At 38.8% G+C, this 9,515-nt stretch overlaps 1 protein-coding gene across 1 annotated transcript; it reads right to left on the bottom strand.

Annotated features, from left to right (window-relative positions):
- Window positions 1-5,952: 5,952 nt before the first annotated feature.
- LOC129728529 (ER degradation-enhancing alpha-mannosidase-like protein 3) lies at window positions 5,953-8,418 on the bottom strand (the record flags this gene model as incomplete). Its single annotated transcript, XM_055686973.1, has 9 exons — window positions 5,953-6,081; window positions 6,147-6,319; window positions 6,380-6,475; window positions 6,562-6,793; window positions 6,850-7,112; window positions 7,177-7,429; window positions 7,496-7,585; window positions 7,651-8,214; window positions 8,272-8,418. Coding segments are annotated over 9 exons (1,947 nt in total), but the record flags the coding sequence as incomplete, so codon positions are not given.
- Window positions 8,419-9,515: the final 1,097 nt, after the last annotated feature.

Raw genomic sequence — 9,515 nt, 5'->3', positions numbered from 1 at the left:
TTAAAACCCGAAAAGAATCCAGCTGAGGCATCAAGTTATCGACCAATTAGTTTACTTTCCTCTATTAGCAAACTTTTTGAAAGAATAATTCTTAATAGAATGTTAACACATATTAATGAGAACTCAATTTTTGCAAATGAGCAGTTTGGTTTTTGCCATGGGCATTCCACTACTCATCAGTTACTTAGAGTAACAAATATGATTCGAACTAATAAATCCGAAGGCTATTCGACTGGAGCTGCTCTTCTAGATATAGAAAAGGCATTCGACAGTGTTTGTCATAAAGGTTTAATAGCTAAAATGTCTAATTTCAGTTTTCCGCTTTACCTCACAAAAATGATACAAAGTTATTGACCTGACCGCACTCTCCAGGTTAACTATCTAAATGGTAAATCTAATAGATTGCCTTTTAGAGCTGGTGTGCCTCAGGGGAGTATCTTGGGCCCAATGTTATATAACATTTTTACTTCTGATCTTCCTGATTTACCACCAGGAGAGAAATCTCTGTTTGGTGACGATACAACCATTTCCGCAAAAGGAAGAAGCCTTCGAGTTATATGCAGTCGGCTTCAAAAAAGTTTATATATATTTTCTTTATACTTACAAAAATGGAAGATTTCCCCTAATGCTTCAAAAACACAGTTAATTATTTTTCCTCATAAGCCAAGAGTTTTATTTCTCAAACCCACCCATAACCACGTTATTAAGATGAACGGTGTGGTCTTAAATTGGTCTGATCAAGTTAAATACTTAGGACTAATTTATGATAAGAATCTTACTTTCAAGGAGCACATTGAAAATATCCAGTCAAAGTGCAATAAGTATATCAAATGTTTATATCCTCTTATCAACAGGAATTCTAGACTTTGTCTCAAGAATAAACTGTTAATTTACAAACAAATATTTAGACCAGCAATGTTATATGCAGTTCCCATCTGGACAAGTTGTTGTGCAACCAGGAAGAAGACACTTCAAAGGATTCAGAATGAACTTTTGAAAATGATTTTGAAGCGTCCTCCCTGGTTTAGCACGAACGAGCTACATAGGCTCACTAATGTAGAAACATTAGAAAATATGTCAAGCCAAATTATCAACAAATTCCGACAAAAATCGTTGCAATCCTCAATTGCAACGATTAACTCACCTTATAGTCAGTAAGATAGTTTTAAGTTTATTTTAAGTTTTTTTAAGTTTCGTTTTATTCCTTTTATTCCTTTTTTTCTTGACAAGTAGGTTTAATTATTTTCCTACAATTACATTATCTTAACTGCGAAAGCTAATAACATTCAATAATACTAAAAAGCGTACAAATATATATAATAGTGTTGAAATGTCACCATTTGTGGCAGAACACACAATACTAATTCTGAATAGATATTTTAGTACATAAATAAATCATCAAACTCAAACTCCCCCCCTATAAAAAAAAAATTAAACTGTTACGTGCGACGCTTGACGGTTTCACATCAAGCTTCAGAACAGCGGGCGAATTTTCGGACGCATTTATGACATTAGATGGTCTGAAGCAAGGTGACGGACTCTCGCTTACATAGCTTTAGACGGCGCAATTCGAGGGGCAGGTGTGCAGAGGAGCGACCCCATCATCACAAAGTCTCACATGCTTGTGTTAACAATAAGGCTGTTACGGATGCCTTTACGGAACTTTCTCGGAAGGGAAGCTGTGAGAATTAGAAATGTCATAAACACTCCCAAAATGAAGTACATGGTGGTTGGCAGATCGCGTGATAGTTCTGCGGGTGTTGGTGCTGCGGTGAAGACGGATGGGGGTGCATTCGAAGTAGTCGACATATTTGTTTATCCTGGTATTCTCGTGACATGTGACAACGAAGTGAGCCGCGAGGTGAAGAATCGGATTGCGGCAGCGGAGAGAGCTTATTACGAATTGCGCAGCCAGCTTAGGTCCCGTAGTCCGTATCAATCCGTACGAAATTTGCGCTCTATTGGACTCTGCTCCTGGTGGCGTTCTACGGACATGAATCGTGGACATGGGAGGGGCCGGTCGACTAGCGCTTGGGTTCTGCGAGCGTAGATTCCTGCGATCAATACTCGGAGGCAAACTAGAAAATGGGGTGTGATGCAGGCGTATAAATTACGAGCTGTACGAAGTATACAAACACACTGATATTGTCAAGCTGATGAAACACGGCAGGTTACGGCGGGCTGGCCACGTAGCACGGATGGTGAATTAGCGATCGGCAAAGATAATATTTAGCAGAGAACCGGATAGAGACCGACGACTTCGAGGCAGTCCTCGCACGCGCTGGATATGTGCTGTCGACTAGAATGCCAGAGCAGCAGGTGTAAGGGTAGACTGGAGAGGGGCAGCCAAAGACTGAGTTTTGTGGAGACGTATTTTGTATTCGGCGTAGGATCTCAACTATCTGTCGCCATAAAAGTAAGTAAAGTAAGAAAGGTCTTTTTTAACGTGAGGATGCGTTCCAAATTTGCATTGGCCCACGTAAAAAAGACTTTTTTTAGTTGCGAATATAACGAAGAAAACCGTGCTAAAATGTTCGAACCTCGTTCGAATATGATAGTGGTCAATCTAGAGAACAAAATGCTATATTTTAAATTTTGAGTATCTCCTATCTGCTTTGATCGATCACTTTGATTCAATGACCACAACTTATTTAAGACACGTTATTTGCACAAGTTGATGGCGGAGGGATCACACTAGCCTCACGCCTGGGAGAGTTACTAAAGCTTAACCATTACCAGAATGAAACGGCGTTTCGGAAATACGCTGAAAGCAGATAGGACCTTTTGAAATGTTTATCTAGATATATAATCACTTGTGGCCTAATCTTGTACCGTTTTTGAGTAATAGAGGGAAGCAACCCGCGTAAAAAACCGAGTAAATAGACCTTAGGTCCTTTTGACCTCTTTATCAAAAAGGAACAACTGTGAAAAGTTTCAACGAAATCGGTGATGTTGAGTTCAACAAAATTTTCATGTTTATTCACTTTCTGTGGAGTGCCTATATATGATAAACTCAATCCACGCAACTTCGGAGTCGTAGCGCTGCAGGAACTTTCTGTCCGATGGCATTGATACTGTAGCATGAACCCTCAAGAAAATTACAGAGACATATATCAGACTATGAGGCTGAAGCCGTGAGGATTGGATTGGCTATAAACGCGTCGAAGACTAAATATATGAGAGGAAGAGGTTGTAGCGTAGACAGCATCAACCTACCACAACGAATTTAGATTAACAGTGATGATCGGTGATGATCGTCTACTCGGGCGCACTGGTGAATACTGACAACGACATCAGCAAATAAATTTGCCAATGCCTTATGGCATGAAATCGTGTCTACTTTGGACTTCGGAGGACACTCCGTTCGAAAAAAAATCGCCGCCGCACAAAGTTGGCCATTTTCAAAACACGATTCAGGTCGGTAGTCCTCTACGGTCACGAAACCTGGACCAGATCGGTGGCGGACTTGGGGGTCTTCAAATGGAAGGTACTGCGTATCATCTGCGGTGGGGTGCAGATTGAATATGGATGGTGGCGAAGACGAATGAACCAGGAATTGCATCAGTTACTGGGGGAACCACTCATTCTCCAAACGGTGAATGGCTACAGTGGGCTGGGCATTTCATGTCGGATATCGGACGAATGCAGCAGCAGCCATAAACCGAATTGAATGGAGACAACTTCTTCGAATAGCAAGGGACACTTTGGCCTGGACCTGACTGGTTCAATTCATTGTAATTTTAACACAAGTTGTTTCACAAATATTACGTAAAACTGTACATATCATGCTTCAATCAGAATTTCAAATGCAAAATGTTTATTCTTAGAACGCGCACAATAGAAACCCAGCAAACAATTTTGTTGGTTTGCAGTTTAATAAGTTATTATTTAGTGGATTTCGGCTGAACTATAGCTTAACAAGCCGTTATCCAACAAAATTGTTTGTTGGGAATGCCTTTATTGAATTGTGTTTGATAACTGTAAGATGTTTTCTAGAAACAGGAAGTCGTAATTTCGGATTTTAAAATTAATTCTGGAGTTGATTCCCGGCCTTAAGGCATCAACCCAGTTTCTGAAATATCCATATTGGGTGGTATTTGGCCATTATAGGCTGTATTCCAGAATTCAGAAGTCGCCATCTTGGATTTCAAAATGGTGTTAGTCGATTTCTTGCTCATGGGCATTATTTATTTCCGGAAATACCCACGATTTTTGGTCATTTTTGGCTGTTTTCGAAAAACCAGAAGCAGCCATCTTGGAATTCAAATGGAATTCGTACTGTTATAAACCTGTAATAAACCATGCAGATTTCAGAGAAACAGATTTTTCAAAAGGTTTGTTTATTTCTTACCAAACAATCTAAAAAAGAGAAAATATGAAATCATTTCTCTTAAGTAAAGTGATTATCAATTGCCAATTGCTGCCAAAATCTGCTTAATAAGCTATAATTCAGAAAACTATTTAATCAATCAATCATTCAATTTTCAATTTGATCGATCAATGTTGAAACCATGGAATTTTGTTCGGAAAAATAATATATTTTTTTCCGTTTATAACCAGATCACATTTTATGCCAATCCAATTATTCCGATTGCCATATTAAGTCTTCAGCCTTATATGATATGGTTTTGAAGAGTATTTTGGAGAGAGTGTGCACGGGAAACTCGGACAAAATGTATTTAAGCTAAATATTTTTGGCACACTTGAACGAACAATCGTAATATTGAACAAAGTTTTGCATAGCTTAAACAATCAGCGAGCGCAATATTTTCTGAACAAATGAAGAAAGAATTAATTTGCCACTCTACTGCTTTTGCAGCAATCAACACCATTCTCAGAATTCATCCACGATGCAAACAATGCGTTGTGCCTCGGGGGTGCCAAAATAGAATAAATTTGAATTTGATTACAGGTGAATGCAATGAGAATAGCCATCATTGCTTTGATTTGGAACCAACCGACAGACAGCGAGAATTGGGCTGGAATATATTTACCGACGAGTTTAGGTTTGAAGAAGCCAAAGTTCAAATAATTTCGGAGCATTTTCATTATTCATTACTTCCGGTGGAGTACTTCATTGACTTGAAATATGAAACTGGTGCGAAGTTTGGCGCATGAAATTGATTTCAAACAACGTATTTTTCGTAAAACATTTTCATTTTATTTACAAAACTAGAAACAGTGTATTAAGAGTTCGCTTGATCTAATAGGCAATTGAATCTTCTTTACTCACAACTATTGTTTTTTTTTTCTCTCTAATTTCTTTAGTTAAACTCTTTATTATATTGCATCTTGATTGTGACTAACTAGTGATTGCTATTTCGATGCTTGAGAAGACTTTATAAAAAATAGCAACCCCCTCATTGTTCCGTTTTTATACACACTCACATACATCGCTTGCTGCTGAACGTGGAATCTGTTTTTTTTTTTCCTTCAGCAGGAAGGAGTTTGGAATTACATTGTTTTCGTGTCGCAGTGGTGGCAGTCTTATCCTAATATCGTGTTTCTAAATTGTTAGAAATTATTTACAGCTAATTTACAACGAGCATTTTCGCTCGGCACAGTTTTGAAGCTCTTGCCTCAGGTAGACACACCTGCTGTTCAAATCTCGTGCAGAAAACGATAAGTCAGTCAACCCGCTGATATGTTGCTCAGTACGAACATTCTCCAATGGCTTTAGCTATTATGAGTAACAAATCGACTCCAGTTGGCTCGACTATCCCTAGCTTATGATAAAAATTTAGTACACTAACCTTAACTATGCACTTTTATCTCTAAACAACAATCGAACTGCATCACATCGTACTTATACTCTGCCAACAATTGTATCACTTTGAATAGATAGAAATTAAAGCACGGAAACTGCACTTATAACCCTTTCACACACACTTGATTTGTATGCCGTTTGTTTAATTAATTGTGTTAATAATGCATCCTGTCTACCCACAGCAATTATGGGGCCGTTTTCGATCCGCTGCTGGAGGTTTGCGCCGACTCAGTCTTGCTTTGTTTTTGGGACAGAGCGTCCTTTTTCGCTAACTCTTCAGTCTCCATGGGGTCAAGCAACGGTTTCAGCGTTATCTGCCCGAAAAAGGAAAAAAATATAGTCACATAACACCAACCTTAGATAATCGTAAATATGCTACCTCAAGGTCTGGATCGGCCTTAATCGCAGTTATCAGCACTTCGGCTTCTTTTGTGAATAAGAATACAACTGGGATTTTTACGTCATCGTTACCGTCACCAGACATTGCAAACATTTGTTGATTGTCGATCGAAGTGTTAGGAGTATTGTCGTACACTATGGCAGCCATCGCCCCTGGATAAGTAGATTAAATTTATATTGTAGAAATAATAAGAAATTACTTTATTATCATACCTCCTGCTTGAACTCTGCGTGCTTTATCAACAAAGGTGCAATCGCCTCGTTCGACAATCGCAATTTTGCCATTCAATTCTCGGCCGTTTTTCAGACCTATCAATAATTTATTAATACAGAACAAAATATAAGAAACGATTTGGTTAGTTCATTACTTTTAGAGAAAGGAAAATCAATCTTACTTGTGCAGACTTTCGATGGATTAACGAACACTCCTCGCTGCGTTATCACCATATCTCCCGTAAGTTCAGGCCCAAAATGGCTCGGCCCTGCTTTGAGAATATGTTGATAATCGCCTTGTGATTGGAATGAAACTGCCTGCAGTTGTGTTTTTGGAATTGTGTTCGATTTTGACAACTCTACCATCTCCTGCATGAATATGAGACCACGCTCAGCATCCTCCAGGGATTTCGCCTAGAAAAAAATCATCTACATTTTTACTGTTTCGTTTGCTGATAAAATTATCTTACGTTGTAAAAACTATGCAAAAGCTGAACCTTTCCCTCGCCTAGAGAAACCATCGTAATACCCATGTCATGAACTGTCCGTAGATGATCTGCATTGCTTGCCTGAAAGTCAGTCGCTCTAAGTCTTTTGGCACTTGATATACGCGGGCATACTCCTGTAACCAGGTCTCTAAGGGGACGTCTAACCGTTTCAGGAAATAACTTGTTTGGACTAGGACATGACCGCATGAAATCAAGCATGTTGTTTTCCTCGTGCTCTTTAATGTCTTGGTATGGATAAATGCAAAATTAAAAACTGTCCACAATTAAAAATAAAATAGTTGTACTTACTAAACGTATGATTGCCTAATTGCCCGAGAGTCAACGGCAGTAGATGTGCTTCGGTTGTGAAAATAAAATTTTCTATGTTCAACAAGAGGTCCGACGGATCAGAAAATAGCAGATACAAATATTTGAAAGTCTCCGAGAGTACATAGGAATCCATTCGGTCCTCGTGCTTCCCTGTACGTACGTCGTTCACGGCCGCATAGCCGCAGGGTACTCTCGCGTGTTTTTGTAATGCCTTTAGCGCTTTTTTACCAACCTTCGAAAACAATAACGCGTATTGAATTTCGAATGTTCAGCAACGTTACATTATTGCAAAATATACCTGCAAATAATAATGATCCCCTGTTGCCCGATATAAAAAGTACGTTGACTCAATGAACTCTGGCCTCAAATGGTGCTGTCCCCAGTGGACCTTAAAGAGATAGAGTGGTGCACATTACTCGAATGCAATCATTGGGATAATCAAAATATCTCAACCTGAAAATCGTACGTGAATGCCTCTGGAATGAAAGTATGCATTTGCATTACTTGATACAACATTTCATGTGTCTGAACGGCTGGTTTCAGGTCCCCAGAAAGTACTTGGAGACCAGGCCAAAAAGCTAGTAGTGCATCCATGAAGTTTCTTGTTTTCGTGTGCGGTCGATGCATTTGGACGTCCAACAACATCGGTCCTTGACTGATGTATTTCATGATAGCATTGTAGTGCCGATTAAACCGCGCTAAATAGCGTTCATCTCCCAGCAGAATGTACGATTTAAGGCAGTATTCGTAGTAGGAATCTATTCCAGCACCCACACCAGACTCTCGTCGGATCCAGTCGCCGGAATGGACGTTTAGTACCGTTCCCATCAAATCCGAGCTCCGGTGGCGCATTTTCCACAGCGCGTCCATCGCGTTATGCGCCTTAATTTCGAATATTGGTTCTCCACTTAATCGCGAAAGTGCGGCAAACTCTAATAAGATTGTACCCGCACAAGCAGTGCAGGTTTCTCTTGAGTGGCGCAATGCTTCCACTTTCATACCATATTTTAGGTTAACCTGCAAAAAGACACTTCCTATAATTTAAGAGCAGTAAATTGCTTCAATTTCACTTACTCTAGCGTGCGGAATTCCTGTTGACGTGTTAAAAGCTGGCAGTAGTCTAAATCCGAGATCTTTGGCCATTTCGAGTAACTCACCCCGATACCATAACATGACACTTTCCTCTATTAGCAAACTTTTTGAAAGAATAATTCTTAATAGAATGTTAACACATATTAATGAGAACTCAATTTTTGCAAATGAGCAGTTTGGTTTTTGCCATGGGCATTCCACTACTCATCAGTTACTTAGAGTAACAAATATGATTCGAACTAATAAATCTGAAGGCTATTCGACTGGAGCTGCTCTTCTAGATATAGAAAAGGCATTCGACAGTGTTTGTCATAAAGGTTTAATAGCTAAAATGTCTAATTTCAGTTTTCCGCTTTACCTCACAAAAATGATACAAAGTTATTTAACTGACCGCACTCTCCAGGTTAACTATCTCAATGGTAAATCTAATAGATTGCCTTTTAGAGCTGGTGTGCCTCAGGGGAGTATCTTGGGCCCAATGTTATATAACATTTTTACTTCTGATCTTCCTGATTTACCACCAGGAGAGAAATCTCTGTTTTGTGACGATACAACCATTTCCGCAAAAGGAAGAAGCCTTCGAGTTATATGCAGTCGGCTTCAAAAAAGTTTAGATATATTTTCTTTATACTTACAAAAATGGAAGATTTCCCCTAATGCTTCAAAAACACAGTTAATTATTTTTCCTCATAAGCCAAGAGTTTTATTTCTCAAACCCACCCATAACCACGTTATTAAGATGAACGGTGTGGTCTTAAATTGGTCTGATCAAGTTAAATACTTAGGACTAATTTATGATAAGAATCTTACTTTCAAGGAGCACATTGAAAATATCCAGTCAAAGTGCAATAAGTATATCAAATGTTTATATCCTCTTATCAACAGGAATTCTAGACTTTGTCTCAAGAATGAACTGTTAATTTACAAACAAATATTTAGACCAGCAATGTTATATGCAGTTCCCATCTGGACAAGTTGTTGTGCAACCAGGAAGAAGACACTTCAAAGGATTCAGAATAAACTTTTGAAAATGATTTTGAAGCGTCCTCCCTGGTTTAGCACGAACGAGCTACATAGGCTCACTAATGTAGAAACATTAGAAAATATGTCAAGCCAAATTATCAACAAATTCCGACAAAAATCGTTGCAATCCTCAATTGCAACGATTAACTCACCTTATAGTCAGTAAGATAGTTTTAAGTTTATTTTAAGTTTTTTTAAGTTTC

The sequence above is a fragment of the Wyeomyia smithii genome, chromosome 3 (assembly GCF_029784165.1).
Source record: "Wyeomyia smithii strain HCP4-BCI-WySm-NY-G18 chromosome 3, ASM2978416v1, whole genome shotgun sequence".
Lineage (NCBI taxonomy): Eukaryota > Metazoa > Arthropoda > Insecta > Diptera > Culicidae > Wyeomyia > Wyeomyia smithii.
The sequence above is the reverse complement of the archived record's forward strand: the minus strand, read 5'-3'. Positions and strand labels throughout refer to the sequence as shown.